General features: G+C 38.2%; 1 protein-coding gene across 1 annotated transcript; it reads left to right on the top strand.

The window, feature by feature from the left end:
* Window positions 1-6252: 6252 nt before the first annotated feature.
* Window positions 6253-15642, top strand: REN (renin). The gene is made up of 9 exons (XM_070939760.1): window positions 6253-6419; window positions 8170-8326; window positions 8473-8596; window positions 11872-11990; window positions 12720-12916; window positions 13724-13846; window positions 14526-14670; window positions 15137-15235; window positions 15481-15642. Exons 1-9 carry the CDS (start codon window positions 6253-6255, stop codon window positions 15640-15642), a joined length of 1293 nt encoding a protein of 430 aa, XP_070795861.1.
* The last annotated feature ends 4922 nt before the right edge of the window (window positions 15643-20564 follow it).

Raw genomic sequence — 20564 nt, 5'->3', positions numbered from 1 at the left:
CAAACAACAGAAGAAGAAAAAAAACCAGTAAGACCTAATGGAACAAAGTATTTCACCGCAGGTGTGCCAGCAGAAGTTGTGCAATCGGACACTATGGGGATGGAAATAGATGACCTTGAAGCAAACTGATTCTAAAATTCTATGGTTCTAGGAGTTACATATGCTATTTAAACCTTAAACTTTTCATTTCTATTATATCTCTGAGACACTGGCACAGTTTGCTTCCTTTGCTTCTATTGCTGTTCCCCCAAGCTACTTGAATTATTTCCTTCCTCATTAAAATGACATGGCTTAAATAGCTCTAAAGCACAATGCTGCCTTTGAAAGCCTAGTTTGGATCCTTTAGATTTCTCCCTAGGTCTCAGCTGTTAATTTCTAAGGAGCTAGTTTAGCTATTGGAGGAGATAATTGAAAATACATTTTTTAATGAGACATTTGAATCCAGAGGACTATCCTGTCCTGGGAGAAGGTGCAATAGATAAATACGGTACACACAGACAATTCTCCCAGCGGGTTTAACAATCTTGTTGGATGTGAGTTTCCTAGCAGTACATAAAAGATTATATAAATGAACAATTGTCAGTTAAAATTATCTATTTGGCATTGGTTCTTCCCTGCCATGTTTTTCAATTAATGTGGGGGATGTATGACGGAGATAGGCAAAACAAAGTCATCAGGATAGTGGCTTATATACCCTATTGGCCATAGTGGCTAATTAAGAGTCCAACAGTATCTGGAGAGCCCTATTTCCCAGTCCACAATTACGTGATGTATTACCCAACATCAATAAACTTTGAAGACAGTTATATTTTTGTATACATTTTTAAGGAGTCTAATTCATCAGCCCCATTCAGGGAGCAAATGTGTGCATGGCTGCACACAAGGTGTAGATTCCTCTTTGAGAATTGTAAAAGAGTTATTGGCAAGGAAAAGTTGTGCCTATTCAACTAGAGATTAACTATAGGTCCACTGAGCACAGTGATTTTATAGGGTTGCCAGGTGTCCACTATTTGAGCGGACAGTCCACTTTTTTCACATTATGTTCACTATTTTTTTTCCACAAAATAGTGGACATTTTTTTTATTCAAATGCTTTATGATGAAATGGTACGTAATCTAAAGCTGTACAGTCTAAGAGAATAAGAATAGGAGAATCGCGTTTTGTCTTTTTTTTCATAAGTTAGAATAAGACAAAGATCGAATATCCATTGAACTCGATTCTCCGAAAAAATTAATGATGAGATTAAAATAAAAATATATTATAAAATTATGTACAGTTCACATTTTTAAAATGTATTGTAGCTTGTGTCGGCTGACCTAAAATGTTGTGTTAAAATGTTTGTAAGAAAATATATAATTTAATTGTAATTTTTTTTTTATTTTTTTACTACTTAACATACACCCCCCCCCCGCTTGTCCGCTATTTTTTGGAAGCAGACCTGGCAACCCTTAGGGAACAAAATTAATAGGCAGACCTTGATCTATATTGCTATCACTGGCCACAAACATTTCTTCTCTGAATTTAAACTGGTTCTGCAGCCTGAAGTGACATGAAAAAAGCTACTCTTCCCTTGGTGAGATTGTAGTTCGTATTTAAACAGAGTTCTGTTAGATGACCTGGAAGCTGATTTCTATCTGCCATCTACTCTCCCCAGGCTTTCTCATGTCCCCTTCACCACTAACAAATGCAAGAAAGGGTTAGTGATTTGTGACCTCCCTGGTTATAACAACTTGCCCAGAGGCCAGTGAGCCAGGCAGTGTGACGCAGCTCTGAGCTTTAAAGGGTGGGAGCGTCTCAGCCCTCCTGTGGGAAAAAAATCAGGCAACCCTCTGAGTCCCAAAAAAGAATCTGTACTTTAATGAATCTTTAGCAAAAAGCTACCAGCAGGAGAATGGGAAACAAAATGGAACTGAGAAGACTAAGTCAAAAAGAGTTGTAGAAAAAATCTATACCATATAATATGTACGGTAGTAACTATCTAATCTATAGTATTATAGCAAGACGACATAATAATGACTGAGTTTGTTTATATACCATACATTGGCCATAGCTTGTTGGGAAACCCAGGCTTTGTGGTTTAAAACATAGTTTATGGCTTAGGATGATGCGTGCAATTTATTATGGCTTACCTATGGCTTGATACGATATGTGGTTTAAGTAGACAAATCAAAAGGGATATCAGTAACATCATGTAGTCTCCCGAATGGTAAAATTCATATGACCAAAGATGAGTTTTATGAATGGTTTGTGGGGTTCCATAAAGAGTATGAGATGTTATGATTGCAAATCTCCTTGTTCACCATGAACTGGATTAGCAGTTCAGCTACGTTTACCATAGTAGTGGATGGTTGAGATGGTTGAGATCTATGGTTGAGTTGTAATTCTCATTTATTGACTGCCTTGTACAGTGACCATTTGCAATTATGACTATGATGAAAAAGTTACTTTGTGATCAATCTTTGTATTTATGACCTTCATGAGTCTGAAAAGCAAAGGAAAGCTGAAGAAAAATCAGAAGCACAGTTGCAGTTTTACTTAGCAACCATTTTGTTTAATTGACTGAGTTGCTATGTTGCTATGGTACCTAAACAAGGAGTACCTGTAATTTTATTACAGCTTTACCAGGTTTCTATAAGTCCTGGTCAGCAAAGCCCAAGTGGGGAGGCCCTTGCCAATTCTCAGAGTGGGCAGGAGTTCTGCAACTGGCAGCAAAGAAATTGACAGGGGTGTCCAGACCGGTGCTCCGATTCCTTAAAAATTAAGCCCTGCATTTGAGAGTTAGATCCTTTTTGCAAAATCCAGGTGATGGCAATTTCCTTTCAGTGTGTAAAAGTATGCATTCTCTGATTAATTATGTTTTTAAATTATCTTTGGCATGCAACTTGGGCCATAAGCATATATTTCACTGATAAAAGTTTTACACTTATATTCACATCAAAGATTAATTAAATCTGGTGGAATGTGGGTATGTGAAAATTTGTCCAGTGATTTCTGTATCATTCTATGTCATTAAAAAAATTTATCCGCATAGAAAAGACCTTTGCACCATCCCCTTTGAGACTTTTAGGTGGTTTGAGAAATTAATTTTGTGGGGGCAGGGGGGTGAAATCCCTGTTCACAAGCATAATGTTTCCAGGCACCCTGTGGGAAAATAAACAGAATCCATGCAAAAGCATCCTAATATCCTCCAAATTGCTAAAAAAGGTGGGAGGTAGTGTTGATGAACAGAAGGCTGAATGTGATGCTTCCTGTCTTTAACACAGTCCAAATATTTGCTTAGATTGAACAATGAACAATGAGGTGGCTAACGATACAGCACTAGGGCCAATCTCTGTTAGTTTATGTCAACAACATATGTGAGAGCCTCAATCCTGCAAGGCCACATTCACATTATGTGGTCCTCCCATCCAGTTTCTTCTAGCAAAACCACAGTTCAACTCAAAATATACAATGGAAGCTTTCAGGGCACAAGGGCAAACTGTCTTCCCAGTGGGAGACATTCTTACCTCAAACAACCTCCACAGAGCTCCCTGCTAAATTTCAGAGACAACCTTATCAATGAAGTGGATTGTGTTCCTTTTGACATTTCTTAGCCCATTTTGCAGGCCCTGTCAAAAAAACCCCGTAAACAATAAGCATTGAACTCTTACCTCACTTACTTACTTACTTACTTACTTACTTACTTACTCACTCACTCACTCACTCACTCACTCACTCACTCATTCATTCATTCATTCATTCATTCATTCTATTTTTTTCTATTTATTCTATTGATGTATCATATTAATATGGTCATCCATCTTACAAAAATGTGACTCTGGCAGCATACAGCTGAGCATTTGAACTCTCTTAACCTCTCATTTGCAGGTAGTTCTAAAGGCTGCACCTTGCAACCTACACCCTGAATTTCAGCCATTTGGAAAAACACCCAACCACCTGCAAAAAATTGGTGAAGAATTATATCATCAATCATGTCATCATCACCATTTAATGCAGTTTTTATTCAGCCAAAATCACATATTGATAGCCAGGGAGTTTGTTCCCAAATTCACACTGCACATACTAAAAATGGATGGCTGGGGGGGGGGGGGGTGTTGAGATGATTTTTTTTTAATTCAATGGCTGTGAGATTGGATAATAGTTCTTGAGCTGCAAGGAGTACTGACTGAACATTGAAAACAAGTAAAAAACTTCATAAGCCAAAGTTCAGCAGGAGTAAAAGCAATTGCATGATCAACTTCAAACAATTTAAGAGGCTCTGAGGAGTAGAAACATTGCCATGTATACTGTATTTTGTTTCCTCAATAATGGTCGATGTTCTCCATGAAGACCATGGACAAACTGAGCATAATATTGTTGTATGTTTTGGTTCTGTGATCTTGTCTTCTCTTTTAGAAAGAAATGGGAATGGAGCAAGGGCAGAAGCAATAAGACCAAATAACCTCACACAGAAAACTACGGTAGGGACCACAAAATGTATTTTAATTTCAATTTTGATGTACTTAAGGTTTAAATGCCCCACATCATTATGCTGGAAAAGAATGATAGGGGGCAAATGTATTAGCAGGTGCCTACTTGAAAGAAACTATTGAAAAAAATTTAGCTCCTATCCTTTGCTAGTGATCTAAAAAGATAAATGGTACCAAATGCTGCAGAGAGATCTAACAGGACCAGGATAGGTGCGATTATAGTTTTACTTAATCAGCAAGCTTAGTCTGAATGAAAACTATGAACATAATCCCTGTACTTGGTAAATTGTAGTTATGATTCTTGGATGTTTGAATATTAAACAATAGTTACATATCTTCTTAATAGAAGACAGGTATATTATGCCATGCCAAATTCTACACCTTGTATTCTGTACAGCTCCATTGTAAATGGTTGTCTCAACATATGAAACTAAGCTTTTTCTTCTCTGCATTCCTTTCCTATATGGGATGGTCTTTATAGCAATAGCTCTTAGATTTATATGTACCACTTCACAGTGCTTTACAGCCCTCTCTAAGGAGTTTACAGAGTCAGCATATTGCTCCCAACAATCTGGGTCCTCATTTTACCAACCTCAGAAGGATGGAAGGCTGAGTCAACCTTGAGCTGGTAAGGATTGAACTGCTGAACTGCCAGCAGCCAGCAGTCAGCAGAAGTAGCCTGCAGTACTGCATTCTAACCTCTGTGCCACCACGGCTCTTTATAGAAGCTTTATGACTGTAACGCTGGCATAAAATAGCACAGTGTAGACTGTATTACCTGAATAATGGAAGAGTCCTCTTCTCTAAATAAGAGCAGTAAGCTAGATTGAAGAATATAGGCATCAGTGGCAAAGTGCATTTTCCAATATATCACTGCCTGTTCTATGAAAATATCTATGGTCTGAAGCATTTCAAAGGTGCCTCATTCTATCTAATACCAGTCTTTTCTTTTCTTTTCTTTTCTTTTCTTTTTCTTTTTTTTTTTTTTTTTTGCATTTTGCTGGATCACAAATACTCAGGAAAGATTACCAAATCCAAAACAAACCCCATTTTTTTCTATATAATCCTTACAAGACAGCCTTTAAGATTTTTTGAGATAAAAATATGACGTAGTCCAGAGGATGAATGGTAAGATGAAATCCATTCTATATTATATAGCTTTTGCTTAATATAGCCAAAAGAATTACTCTGGGCAAAGATTCTTGCTCATCTAGCGTAACACATGGCAATCCTGTTCTTGTTGAACTAGAAAACAGGAGACTGTGAGTTCTAGTCCAGCCTTAGGCATGAAAGTCAGTTAAGTGACTTTGGACTAGTCTTTCTCTTAGACCAGCCCACCTAGCAGGAGAAGGAAAGAGTGTTAGGTATGTTTGCTACATTGAGTTACTTATAAAGTAATAAGGATAAACATCAAATCAAATAAATAAATAAGCCTCCATAAAAAATAAGTATAATAGGATCTGTATTTAGAATTGTAGTTGTAGCAAGGTTTTAGAACGTTACATTAACAGGGCAAGACTGACCTACTACGGAAATATTTTAAAATTTAAGGTGCGTAAGTAAGTTCTCATATTGCCTCACTGGGTCTCATATATTGAGCTAATAGTACACATAAATAAGAGATTGAGTGGACACAAATATTAATGTGTGCTGACCAAACTGACCTTTACCAGGAAACAAGGTCAAAGTTAGTACCTCAAAGTTAGTCCTCCCTCTGCCAACCGGCAAGATTTATTACTGCTTTCTTACCAATCAAAACTCAGCAGAAAATTAAAAATTGGACATGTTTAGCTATAAAAGCCTACTAGAACGGGCTTCCTTGTTCACACAAGACAAGAAAAAAAGCAGCTCGAAAAAACAGCATCCATCCAACAGAACAATGCTGCGGAGTTGGGAGTTTGTTCTGCTTATCTGTTGCTTTTTGTGTTTTTCCAGTGATGCCTTCCAAAGGTAAGACTATCTCTTTTTTTAATATATCACCTAGTAATTGACCAGTGCAACAACCAGATAATAACACATCAATAATATGATGCAAAAAGCAAATGAAAGGTTTTTTCAAAACAGAAAAGCTTAAAACTACAGCATTGCCAATCCACTGCAAGTATCTGCTGCCATCTGGAGCAACACATTGGTATATATCAAACCAAGCCAGCTTCAGGCTGCTTGTCAAGCTAGTTACAAGAAAGCTGGTATACAAATCAGGGTAGCCACAACTATACATCCCATTAATCTGACTGTGGGAAGGAGGGTGGAGGGGTTACACCAGACTAGAAATGTTTAATTGGTGAGAAGGCTATTATAGAAAAGCAGGCAAAAGAGAGAAAACAGGATTCCATCTGGGTAACAGCAACATTCTTCAGCCAAAACCTTGATAGGCATATAACTCTCTGTATTCATTTGCTCTACTCACCTTTGGAATAGACTTTGTTGAGCAGTTCTATCTACCTGTCTGCTTTTCAAATCCTAGCAACAACTGCTTTGGGAATGCAGTTGGATTTCACCAAGCCGTGAATTAAATGAGGGCTACTTTGGACAGATAAATAAGAAACCTAAATCGAATTAACTCCTCCAAAAACTCATTAGTAGCTCAGAATCTAGACATACATAATTTTTCCCGATATTGCTACCTTTCTCCCCAATGTCTCTCTGCAAAAAGAAAATGTCAAGGTGGGTAGACACCAGGGAAGGAAAGAAGAAAACGTATTTTGATAACTGGGAGCTCTAACTGCTAAGTACACCCAGTGGTTTTATCACGGATTCAGTCACTGTGCTCTGAAGAGGGTTGAAGTTATTCAGTGCAGGATTATGCTGAGGTTCTCTATTTTTTGCCACTTCTCTCTACCAGAAAGTCAGTGGTGGGTTGCCCCCTGTTCGGACTGGTTCTATAGAACCGGTAGTAAAACCGGCGGGAGGCTCCACCCACCAACCCCGCGGCCCCATTGCGAACCTGTAGTAAAGGCAAGTAGAACCCACCCCTGCAGAAAGTGCCCCCTCAAAAAAGAAGTTCGGGTGGAATTTGTGGGTCCTGGAAAGATGTATTGTTGAAAATGAGAGGTCCTTGATGCTCTCTGAGCTTGGTTGTTTTCTTGCAGATGTTTCATTACTCAAGCTAGGTAACACCATGAGCACAGCATGAGGACCGATGATGTTACCTAGTTTAGGTAATGAAATGTCTGGAAGAAAATCACCAAGCTCAGCAAGTATCAAGGACCTCTCATTTCACTCCCGAGCTACAAATATTCTCCTTTACAGGTATTGTTGAAAATGCCAAATGTTTCATTCCTTCCATCCCTATGTTTTGGTTTACATCTACCTTCCTCTCTTTTGTCCAAATATACTTTCTATGCCTGTGGTATCATAAAAAGAATATTCTATTTTTTCATTCCTCAACACCATGATCAGGCAGTTCTGGCAGTTCAATATTTTGGATTCAGTCTCCCAAAAAAGCTTCAGAAGTAGCATTCACCTATCATACCATTCTTTCCTAGCATTGTATGTTTGCCATCAGGTAGCATTCTAAAATAGAGCTTTGTCACTTCCTAATTATTTATTAAAACACATCATCATATGCCGAACACTTTCTCTATTGGTCACACTAGTAACTTGGCAATTGTGTCTGTTGACCTCCACATCTATTGCAAATGTGACTGTATCTGATTCACCTTCCAGTTTTACCATGGTCTTTTTTTCTACCTGTCAGAATTTCACTCAAAAAAATGCCCTCAATCCGAGAAACACTGCAAGGGATGGGCATGAAAGTGGCAGATGTTCTTCCTTCTTTGAAGCACCATATCTACTACCTTGGTGAAGAGCTTCATAACAAAACAGCACCTACCATTCTAACAAACTTCTTGGATGTAAGTGTGTCATATGTTCTTAAAGAAAGCAGTCAGCAAATAAAGACTAGTCAAACATTTTATACAGATATTGATGGAATGAATTATGATTTTTTTTTCCTCTAACAAAAATGTTGTTCTGCTCTTTGTTATGATGTGCCTTTCAGTTGCAGTATTATGGTGAAATAAGTATTGGAACCCCAGCCCAGATCTTCAAGGTTGTCTTTGACACAGGGTCAGCTAATCTTTGGGTACCATCCCACCAATGCCCTCCATTGTTCAGTGCCTGTGGTAAGTTTTGGAAACATGTAACAACAGCATATGAAGTTTCTCCCCTGACATGTTTTTCCATTATGCATGTGGAACAATGTTATACAACTGGTATTTTTATTCCTGTCACAGTACACTGATATCCTAAAATAGATTTTTCTTATCATTTACACATAAGATACTTGGCACAATTACCAACTTGCAGCCATGAGTGGTAGCATATGCTAAATTAATGATGGATTATGAATAATAAGTGTCCTGATATTTTAGTGTATTAAAAAAAATTAGAAAAATAATTTAAAAGATAGCACTGCATATTACACATGATTTTGGATGTTAATATTAATATAGAAAAAATGAGTACTAAATCATTAATATAATTAAATTCACAATATCTAGTGCTTTGATGCTTGATGTCTCCTCCTGTTTTGTCCACAACATTAATCCTGGTAGGGTGTTGGGTTGAGACAGCGATTGGCTCAATCTGACTTTCATGCTTAAGGCAGGACTATCACCTCTCAACCCCTTAACCACTACACTAAATTATATTGCAAACAATATAGTATATGCTACACAACACAGAGCACTGAATTCAAAGAAAGAAAGAATCTTACACTTAGCTTGAATAAAATATTCCCTAAGCAATCAAGTCAGCTGGTCATTGATTAATCTACCCAGCTGGTCAAAAAGTGAGACAATCAATCAATCAATCAATCAATCAATCAATTTATTATTACAGTCTTAGACCAGAAACAAATAAAACCACTCGGTATATATACACTTAAGAATTCTAGTATAAAATAATAAATGACAACTATATAATAAAATCCAGTGTCCATTATACATGGTCCATTATACATTTTATCTTCCCCTTCTTTCCCATTGCTTTGTTCATCTTTGTTTTCCATGTACTTCCATGGGAAATAAAACTTGATTTTGGAGATCTGTCTAGAGAATTGTTATCCTCAGAACAATGATAGCAAAGCAATCACCATGGAACTTCTGCAATGGGTCAAGGGAAGTTTGGTTCCTATGAAAACACCTTGTGTGAAGAGTGAGACACTATTTCTCCATCCTCGGGGCTTTTCCATACAGCTCCAATGATGCATTTTCTTCTGTCCTTGAGATGGGAAGAAAATACATTTTCAGAAAACCAATGTCTCCAGGGCCTACCTTTAGTATATCTCAGGCTAGTAAGTAGAGATACAATTAGCTTCTGCTGCTGTTATTGAAATCCATAGCAAGGCTTTCCAGGAAACCATTGAACTTCTTTCAGGTGTGTTGGAGAAAACAATCCTTTTTAGTTTCACATTGTGAATGATGTTAAAAACTTACAATTCTCCTGCCCCATTATAAACTAGGGCAGCAACTCCTCAAACTTCTCCTAACCCTCTGCCCCTTTTTTCCTATTCACTAATATCCCTTCTCTCACTTCTAATTACCCTTTCTGCCAGATTTGCCCTCCTTGCAACAGTGGAGTTAACAATTTGTAATGAAGCCCAACAATGTTGTGGGTCAGTGAGTCCCGAGTCCTTCGGGAGAGGGGGCGGTATAAAAATTTAATAAATAAATAAATAAATAAATAAATAAATAAATTTAGCTTGGGCCCCACAAGCAAGCACAGATTCCCTGGTGCTCAGGGTTCCCAATTTGCAGCCTCCATGCCTGCACTGTTTCTGCCTGCATTGCATTCTAATTGTTTACAATATTTGATCTACGGCTGCAGGTCTGATGAGCAGGAGAATCTTCCCATTACTGGTGGCTTGACACAGAAATTCAGGGCTGGGCTGGTTAAGCTTAGTTCTGGTCTAAAAATATAAGCAAAAGTCTGGATAGCTCCCCAGAAGTTGGGAAGGTCCTCCATGAAGTCATAGAATTTCATAGAATAACAGAGTTGGGAGGGACCTTGGAGATCTTCTAGTCCAACCACCTGCTTGAGCAGGAGACCCTATATTATTTCAGACAAATGGCTGTCCAATCTCTTATTGAAAGCCTCCAGTGATGGAGCATCCACATTTTCTGAAGGCAAGCAATTCCATTGTTGATTGCTCTAACCGTTTGGAAATTTGTCCTTAGTTATAGGTTCCTTCTCTCCTTGGTTAGTTAGTTTCTATCCATTGTTTCTTGTCTTGCTTCTGGTGTTTTGATAAATAGTTTGACCCCCTTGTCGCTGTAGGAGTCCCTCAAATATTGGAACACTGCTATCATGTTTCCCCTAGTCCTTGTGTCAATATGACTAAAGCAAAATAAGTTGTATGGGGAGTTCTCAGGCAGTCAAAGCAGAAATGGCCATAAAGACACAGACAGCTCCAGCTGGAATGGATTAGATACAGAGGTGGTATTCAGCAGGTTCTGACCTGTTCTGGAGAACTGGTAGTGGAAATTTTGAGTAGTTCGGAGAACCAGTAAATACCACCTCTGACTGGCCCTGCCCCCATCTATTCTCTGCCTCCCAAGTCCCAGCTGATTGGGAGGAAATGGGGATTTTACAGTATCCTTCCCCTGCTATGCCCACCAAGCCATGCCCACCAGGCCATGTCACGCACACCAAGCCATGCCCACAGAGCTGGTAGTAAAAAAAATTGAATCCCACCACTGATTAGATAGGCCCACAGTGGGCCAGTTGGAACCCAGCAGGTCACCAATCCTACAAAGACAAGAGTTTCATGACATGTGAGAGAATTTCCTTGTTTTCCCATGGAAAACCTCACTTTTCTACCACAATGTCTTGATGTACTTTCACTCTGCCTCAGCACTGGGTTGGAGAGTGAAGGCTCCACCATGAGGATATGCTCTCTCCACAAGATATGTGGGGCATCTTCAGACCTGGTACAAAGATGTGTGGGTAAGCCTACAAAGGGAAGGATCCCATTTTCAATGGCCATGCATGGGATGGTATCCAGTGGAACACTGTTCAATAAATATGTATAAGATTGTTTGAACATTAGCTGTGAGAGATTGTGAGACAGGCAGAGGCATATTTAGTTGGTGTGAAGAGAGGCAGCACAGTCCAATATTTTTTTGAGAGAGGAGGGAGGGGAAGCTACAGGGAAGAAATGTTTGAGAAGGACTTTAACTTAATTGCATTATGCTTGCCTGGAGATTTACTGTTATGTGTTTACCCCTGACTAGCATTTAAATATTGTACGGTGTGACTTTCTGAAATCTGTATGATTCTTACTTCTTGAATATACCAGCTGTATGAGGTTGACATTTAAGGCACTTGTTCCTGATGATGCCTGAACAGTCTCAAACCAATTAATGTTCTATATATTAATATTCTTTCTTTCTTTCAGTCTCACACAATCGTTACGATTCCTCTGAATCAAGTACATACAAGCCAAATGGAACCGAAATTGTTTTATCATATGCCCAAGGATATATTAAGGGTTTCCTTAGCCAGGACATTGTCAGAGTAAGTGCTAATAGGATGATAAGCATTTGTGCTTCTGAAGGAAGGAAACGGAGGAAGTGCTTTCCTGCTGTCTGGCAAATGCCAGGTTATTCACAGGCCTTGAAAACTGAACCAGAGGGCTACAAACAAGGAGAATCTCAATTTTTTGTATTGTGGCACTTTAACCACATTCATCCCATTTGCACTGTTCAAGATTTGAGGGATATCAGACTTATGTTTTTTATCATTGAAAAGAAATCACTGGAAGCTTTATAATAATTATTCTTCTTTTGGGGGGGGGAAGGAACACACAGGTTGAGTGCCTTGTTCTCACAGTAAATATCTAAAGAGATATATATTATATGTCTTAGAATATTCAGTTAGTTATAGCATCAGGCTGTAATAGAGCGGGGGCTCAAGCTATAGTAATGCAAAAGGAGAAAATCATATAAGCAGCAACCCATTAACATTTACTCACCTAATGCCAAATGAGCATGTATAAAAATGCAGTTTTAATAAAACATGGCACTAAAGGACAACATAACAGGTCCCTTAGTCACTTGAACAATTACTGGGATTGAAGCAAAAATGACTTAACTATACATAAAAGTATATGTGGGTGTGTATGAGTGAGGTGGGGGGGAGCAAAGATAAAGGAAGAATTAAAGAATTAAGGGTTATTTTTATTCCCTGTGAAGAATGCATTCAACTTATTGCTCTACAGTTCCTTTGTGTGTGCTTTTTCTCTAGGTTGCTGATATTCCTATCATCCAACTCTTTGCGGAAGCTAGAACACTACCTAGCTATCCTTTCATCTATGCTCGGTTTGATGGAGTGCTTGGTATGGGATACCCCAGCCAAGCCATTGATGGGGTTATCCCAGTTTTTGATAAGATAATATCCGAAAAGGTCTTGTCAGAAAAGGTCTTCTCTGTCTACTATAGCAGGTAGGTTTTGTTTAGGAATATAAAACCCATACTTCAAATTATTGGATCAATTCATAATTTGATTGTGCTTTGGATTCACTGTCAGAGAGCGGTTCTTTTTTTCAGAAAATGTGCTATCCATAGATATGCTTGATATTTTTTTAAAGACATTTGGGTGTGTCCCCTTAACTTGTCCCAAAGTTCACTAATATTCAATCCTAGAATGTTGGCTAAACACCAGTGTCTGAAGCTTCTTTTAGAATTTGGATGGGGGCTCAGAGAGGTCTTGGCTATTGCCAGAGAATATGACTGATTTGCAATATGGAATATTTTTTCAGGATTACAGTTTAGCATAGGAGCAAGCAGCGTAGGAGCAAGCAGAATTAACACTGATAATATTGGATATTTTGAAGTGTTTCCCCTAGTTTGCCATAAAGATGCCAGTAAACATTTCACTATGTAGAAAATAGACCCAAGCAAGGAATAGTCTAATACTGTCTATCAAGGGGAAATTTATACCTGAAATCATGATTGGTGTGGTTTTTTTGCAGCAGGCATCATCTCTGTACTTGGTTCCTACCCCCATCCCCACAAATCTCTCTTTTGTATCTTTTGAAATTGTGAATCACAGGTAATTTCAATAAATTCTATCTCATTGGCAACATGACTTTTGCTTTACGCTTGAGTATTTTTGTTAGACATTGCCTTAAAAGCAAATTGGCTGTCCTTTATAGGCTTTTAACAACAAAGCTTGCTAAACCTTGTTGCACACAAAAGTGAGCAAGAATAAAATTACTGTTTTGTGAATTTTTTTCCCCTTTGACCTAGACACTCAGAGTTGAACACTGGAGGAGAGATTATCCTGGGTGGCAGTGATCCCTCTTACTACACTGGAGACTTCCACTATGTCGATATTAGCAGAGAAGGCTACTGGCACGTTGATCTTAAGGGGTAGGTTCTGTGTAATGCCAGACTTATAAAATCAAGAATCCAAAGGGGGAAGTCATTTGAGTCAACTAAAGATATGAAACATTAATTGCATTTTGGAAATCAGCTTTTCCCAAGATGACCGTCTTTTATGAAATGCTAACAAATTCCTCTTACAAACTACAGGTGGTCCTTGACTTATAACAGTTCACTTAATGACTGTTCAAAGTTACAATGGCACTGAAAAAAGTGACTTATGACCATTTTTCACACTTATGACCATTGCAGCATCCCCAGGGTCATGTGGTTTACATTAGGATGCTTGACAACTGACTCACATTTATGACAACCGGGGTCATGTGATCCCCTTTTGCAACCTTCCGATAGGCAAAGTCAATGGGGAAGCCAGATTCACTTAACAACCATGTTACTAATTTAACAACTGCAATGATTCACTTAACAAATGTGGCAAGAAAAGTCGTAAAATGGGACAAAACTCACTTAACAAATTTCTCACTTAGCAACATAAATTTTGGGCTCAACTGTGGTCATAAGTTGAGGACTACCTGTATTGCGATATGCAGATCTGAGGAGTTCAAGTCCTTGAATGACAATGTTGTGTTTTGTTTCTTATTTTGATATACATGAGGCTTATTCTTCAAATGTACAGGAATGTCTGAATGTTCTTTTGCTTTCTCTGCAGTGTTTCTATAGAAAATGATATAGTGTTTTGTCATGAAGGATGCACAGCAGCTATAGATACCGGCACTTCGCTTATTAGTGGGCCAGCCAGTGCAGTATCTATTCTGATGAAAACCATAGGAGCTACTTTGGTAGAAGAAGAAAAGGTAAGACATCTGAGCATAACTTTCTAAAAGTTGGTCCTCTTTTCTAATCATGGGAAAACATTAATCTAAAAAACAGCAATGAGATATGAAACACATTTGATTTCTGGTCCCTTTCATGTATTGTCCAGGTTCCCTACTGTTTAAAATTTCAAGTGTCCAACTTTAGCACATTTCCCTCTTTGAAAAAAGAAAAAAAAACTACTTCAAAAGTGTATAGTCTAAGTAGTTTAAACTGCAAGGTTGCTTAAGAAAAATCTAGATTAAATCTGGATAAGGAGGAGAGACTCCCATTGGAATTGGAAAAATTACTGTTAGATGGTTCCCCATCTTGATATCTTCTCTATAGTGATGCATTATCAGCTGGGAAAAGCAGACGTAAAACCTTTTCCTATTACCTGAAGCACTGTGACTTATAACATAGGAATTAAAAGCCTTTCTATCTTCTGTTTCCTTTATCCTCTCACAGTATGTCGTTGAATGTAAAAACATTCATTTGCTGCCTGACATTTCCTTCCATCTTGGTGATATGACCTACTCACTCAGCAGTTCTACCTATGTTCTCAAGGTAAGATCTGGAGCCATGATTTGCAATAAAAGGAACAAATATGGGCGAGCAACAAGGTTTAGATAAAACTTGGAAAGTCAAAGTCCTGAGAAAATAAATTTGGGAGGGACTTTTGAGAGCTAGTGATGAAATCAAAGGTCTGACAGCGAGTAAATTGGGAAGCGGTTCATGATGTTACATTATTAGGCATTACTCAGGGCATGTTGCTGATTTACTTCCTTTTGTTTGGATTGCTTTCTCTGCAGCATTCAACATATGGGGACGACCTCTGCGTTGTGGCATTCTCGGCTTTTGACATTCCTCCTCCTTTAGGCCCTCTCTGGCTTCTCGGTGCAACTTTTATTAAGCAGTACTACATTGAATTTGACCGGCAGAACAATCAGATCGGCTTTGCTACCTCGCTCTGATAGCAGAAAAGTCCCATTTTGGAACATGTTCCCTTTTGAGAGAATATAGCTTGATAACAGATTCTATTATACAATAAACAGTTAGCTGTAGCATTTTGTATCCCACAATTTCTTTCTTAAAATCAAATTAAATGAGACAGAAAACTACAAAAGACCTTCAGTTTATTTTGCATTTAAACTTATCTCTGCTTAGCTTCATCTGTTGGATGAATCATTTTGCAATGTCACCATGCCTTGGATTAGTATCAAACCAACTTTCAAATGTTAGCTATGTATGAAGAAGATGGTTTAGGATACAGACAACTTGCCTGTGATGCAGTGGTGGGTTTCAAAATTTTTTACGACCGGTTCTGTGGGTGTGGCTTGGTGGGAGTGGCGTGGCTTGGTGGGCATGACAGGGGAAGGATACTGTAAAATCTCCATTCCCTCCCCAATCCAGGGGAAGGTTACTGCAAAATCCATATTTCCTCCTGATCAGCTGGGACTTGGGAGGCAGAGAATAGATGGGGGCGGGGCCAGTCAGAATTTTTACTACAGGTTCTCCGAACTACTCAAAATTTCTGCTACAGGTTCTCCAGAACTGGTCAGAACCTGCTGAAATCCACCTCTGCTGTGATGTCTTCAATGTCTTAGAAGTGTCATGCAGGGACTCCAGAGTGCAACTTCATCCTCCTACTGAGGAGAACTAAAATCTGTTGGTTCAGCCTATATTCTGATCCCAACATTAAATGGACTTTTCCCCCACTTTATGACCTTTTTCTTCAGAAAGATAATATTATAGGACAAGAAAAAGGTATTGCAACACATTGTGACATAATTGTTACATGTATATAAACTAATCAATGACAGATTTTGCAGCATGAAGCAAAAAAATAAAAAGTGGCTTTCACAATAATTCTATGTGAGCGGCACAGTGGTTGGAATGCAGTACTGCAGGCTACTTCTGCTGACTGCCAGCAGTTCAGCAGTTCGATCCTCACTGGCTCAAGGTTGACTCAGCCTTCCATCCTTCCAAGATCAGTAAAATGAGGACCCAGATTGTTGGAGGTAATATGCTGACTCTGTAAACTCCTTAGAGAGGGTTGTAAAGCACTGTGAAGTGGTATATAAGTCTAAGTGCAATTGCAAGTGCAATTATTCTTCAAGATGCTACAATTTTTCACTGTTTTTTATTACAGATTGAAAAAGCCATTACTTTGAAAATTGAAATGTTTTCTACTAGTTCTAGGCTGGGTCATTTCTATATAAGTAAAAAAGGGCATACAGATTTGCATAATGTGTGCGTGTGCACTTTCTGTCTTTCAGGAATGAGCAGCAATCTGGATTCAAAGGGGGAAATGTGATTCAGTGAACATATGAATACACGCTTAACACTTGATAGGAATCTCTTAAAGCAGCTATGCCTTCTCCTGGGACCAAAAATGGTCACACAATCCTGGAACAAGATGAGTTTAGTTTAAGGTGTTCTCAACAGGTGCTACATGTGTACCCATATGCTCTCAGAATGACATTTTACTTTTCATATCCATATATATATATGGATACATCTTATATATATATATGAGAGAGAGAGACAGACTTACATATACAGTATTTATGAACAGTTCCTAACAATTTCCACTCTCTTTAATTTTGTGGTTATCTTTAATTTGGACTTAGATACCCTCAAATGAAAGACTGTCTTCTGTAAACTATAATATGCTGTCACATGATGTTCCAACATGTATCAGTCCTTTTTATCTCGAACTTTATTTTAATGTTTTTTTTAATTTAATAAAGATTATCTATCTATAAAAAAAGAAACAGAAGGCTTGTGTGAATATCTTTTACCTTTGTTTCTTGGCTGTTTTACGCTGAATATGCCTCATTCTACTTTCCTTGCCTTGTGGAGGAAAAGTTTCCAGTATTTTTATATTTAAATTTAACTTTCCTCTCAGTGATAGGGAACTTCAGCCTTGGAATCTTATACTGTCCTTTTACAACTAGAAATGTCCCCAAACCCCTGGCAGAAGATACACGATCAGCACAGATTTAATCACATTCACAAGGCCTCCTGGAATCACCATTTTGCTATTATAGTGGAAAGTTGGTAATGTTCAAATTAATATTGGCTACTATTTGGCAGACCACAAATTCTGCAATGACCATCAAACAAAATCAGTTTCCAGATTTAAAGGAATTATTTCCATCTTTCTGAGAGGAAAAGCTGCCTCTCTTGTTCCCTGGAATAAAAGTTTAATTATTTAGTAAAAGAAATATAGAATGGCTTTTCCAACAATTCTTGTTCATGTTCCCATCCAAGAATATCTTCTATATAATTAATCACTAAGTCTAATTACACTTCCATGCACATACTTGCCTTTAAATCAGGGCTGTCAAACTCGCAGCCTGCGGGCCAGATGCGTCACGTGCTGGCCACACCCATGCCCAGTTTAGCGATGGAGAAAAAAGTCGCTATACGTCATGTGATGATGCAAGTTTGACACTCCTGCCTTAAATAATGATGATCTCGGGGTAGAGGGGTTTAGCTGGCTTTGACCAAGATGGATTTGAGTCCAAACCAACAAACCAGATTTGACAACCCCAAATAGGTGAGATCTAATTCTCCAAAATTAAACCACTGCTGAGTATTTCTATCACCTAAAGGATCCATTATCACCTCTACCAATAAGTGACAGGACAATTTCCTGTCTGCCAATGTGTATGACATAAAGATGATTTTGGAAGGAAGCCACTAGTGACCTGCAACCAGGAGATATTAGCAATTCACACTATTCCCAACAAAGCAATTAAGCAAACTGAGCCCCACAAAGAAAATAAGACAATTATAGCAGTTCTAATTAAAGTAATTAGACTCATTCCCTTTTAAAAAGGGAGGGGGGAAATCACTCCCTTCAGCTTGATGATACTTATTCAATTAATTGAGTTTGAGTTAGTTAGCTGAATATTTAAGGGAAGGATATTTTTTTTTCTCCCCTGTAGAAAATCATATGCTGTTCTTTGAGTAAAATTAACTTCGAAGTATATTATTTTTTGAGAATATGTTAACATTTTTGTTACTAAATATTTAGTGGTTACAATATACTGAATCTTGTTCCCACAAAAAACTTTTGAGGAGAACCAGCTTCTTGCCATTTCCACTTCAAATGCAGGTAAGGTTCACACATATTTCTCTACAAACAAACAAGATCACCATTATATGGAAAATTAACATGCTGGACGGAGAGGGGGATTTTAATGAAGATGACTATTGATAGATCATCAAAATAAAAAGGACAACCAAAATACAGAATGAAAAAGGAATGGAGATCTGGGTATGATAATATACACAGACACATTCTGGCGTAATTGTTATTTGAATAAATGTATAACGGAATTCATTATGGCCAGAAAGACTAACATGATGGCCAGCTTTGAAACTGAGCGTTTATGGCAACTTCAGAACTTTTACACTTATTAGATTTATTTTTAAACCAGATGTGAACTTGAATAACCATTTGCAGAGTAAGTAAGGCATCCAATTCAATACTGTAATTAGGCCATGGGTGTCAAACTTGCAGCATCATGTTGCCATCACGTGATGTTTTGTGATGCTTTTCCCCTTCATGGGGGTAGGGGTGGCCTGCGCATGTTTCATCTGGCCTGCAGGCCGCCAGTTTGACACTCCTGATCTAGACCCAGGTGTCTTTAATAGGTCACTTTAATAGGTTTCTTTAATAGGTCACTTGTTGGAATTTTTAATGTGTCTGTTTTCTATGGTCATAGATTCAGTCATGGGAAGTTTTCCTGCTTACTCCTCCATACAGAACAAGAGACACAAGTTAAGCACAACTTCTGTAAAGCACAACTTCCATTGTTTCTGAAAACTACTAGGTTTCAATCCATTGAAAATGGGAGGTTTCAAAATACTGAGCTGTTTCAGTTGCAATATATAATTGAAAACACGGACTATCAAATGACAGGACCATGTGCTATTACATTACTGCCTGCATAGCTTTTAATCATAGGTCACTACCATTAGGATACTTTTTACCACTCCAAAATAATTTCCTGATTTATGTAATTCCACGTATTGTTTACATTCAGCAGCTAAAATTATTTCTATTTTTTGCAAAAAGAAAAAGAGTAACATCTCAGTTTTCCACTAATGAGGCTTTGTAAAACTATGAATCATCTCCTTTCCCACTGACAAGAAATCTTGCCTTATTGTGTCTCCCTCAAATTCAGCTTAAGTGGCATTTTATCTACAGGTCTTTTAAGGGAAAAGATGGTTCAGAAACCATTCGTATTTGTTATGTCCCACAAATATACACCATCCAAGTAATTCTACTTCAAAATAGAGCTAGAATTGATCTGGGGTGTTTAGACTGGGGTCTCCAACCTTGGCAACTTTAAGCCTGGAGGACTTCAACTCCCAGAATTCTGGGAGTTGAAGTCCACCAGGCTTAAAGTTGCCAAGGTTGGAGACCCCTGGTTTAGACTGTAAATCTTGCAATTGTCTTCACTCATATTGTAACCCAAAGCAACAGAGCTAGAACAAAACTGACAAGATTTATCTCTGGTCCCCTCTTCTCTGTAACTACTTATGGATGAAATGATGGAATACTAGCAATTTTTCTTTTTTGTGTAGGAGTGGGCTTGACAGTTTTTTGTGGCTCCAGGACTTGTGTCCCCTTTCCCTTCACGAAGAACAAATGCAATAGAGGTAGTCCTTGATTTATGACCATTTCTTTAACGACCGAATTACAATAGTATTGAAAAAAGTGACTTAAGACTAATCCTCACACTTATGACTGTTGCAGCCTCCCCTGTGGCTAAAATTCAGGCGCTTGGCAACTGGCATATATTTACAAAAGTTGCAATGACCTGGGCTCATATGATCACCACTTATGACTTTTCCAGGGGGCTCCAGGTCTCCAAGC

Source organism: Pituophis catenifer, unplaced genomic scaffold (genome assembly GCF_029215685.1).
Source record: "Pituophis catenifer annectens isolate HBS135680 unplaced genomic scaffold, rPitCat1.0.hap2 SCAF_3, whole genome shotgun sequence".
In the NCBI taxonomy this organism is placed as follows: domain Eukaryota; kingdom Metazoa; phylum Chordata; class Lepidosauria; order Squamata; family Colubridae; genus Pituophis; species Pituophis catenifer.
This window is presented reverse-complemented; position numbering and strand designations above follow the sequence as displayed.